Below are 209 nucleotides of genomic sequence, written 5' to 3'. Positions count from 1 at the left end.
CTGCCCCTCCACCCGCTGCTGCTGCTGCTGCTGCTGCTGCTGCTGCTGCTGACCAGGAGAGTCCCTTGCCTCCGCTGCAGCACCACCTCCGGCTGCTGCTCCAAAAAGGCACATAAGTCCCGAGCCCCAGCAGCAGCTTGGAAGTGCCGCAGCTCAGCCAAAGCCCCGTACTTCTCCTGCACACAACAGCAAAACTGCTGCTGCTGCTG

At 63.2% G+C, this 209-nt stretch overlaps 1 protein-coding gene across 1 annotated transcript in view; it reads right to left on the bottom strand.

Moving 5' to 3' along the window:
- The window catches only part of ETH_00043400 (uncharacterized protein), a gene marked incomplete at both ends in the record, with an annotated part of 2,798 nt that overhangs the window by 2,196 nt on the left and 393 nt on the right, over nt 1-209 (bottom strand). The window contains one exon of the mRNA XM_013375134.1: nt 54-176. Within this exon, the coding sequence (XP_013230588.1) occupies nt 54-176 (123 nt within the window). The remainder of the gene's footprint in view (nt 1-53; nt 177-209) is intronic.

The sequence above is a fragment of the Eimeria tenella genome, genomic scaffold (genome assembly GCF_000499545.2).
Source record: "Eimeria tenella Houghton genomic scaffold, Eth_scaff2547, whole genome shotgun sequence".
Lineage (NCBI taxonomy): Eukaryota > Apicomplexa > Conoidasida > Eucoccidiorida > Eimeriidae > Eimeria > Eimeria tenella.
This window is presented reverse-complemented; position numbering and strand designations above follow the sequence as displayed.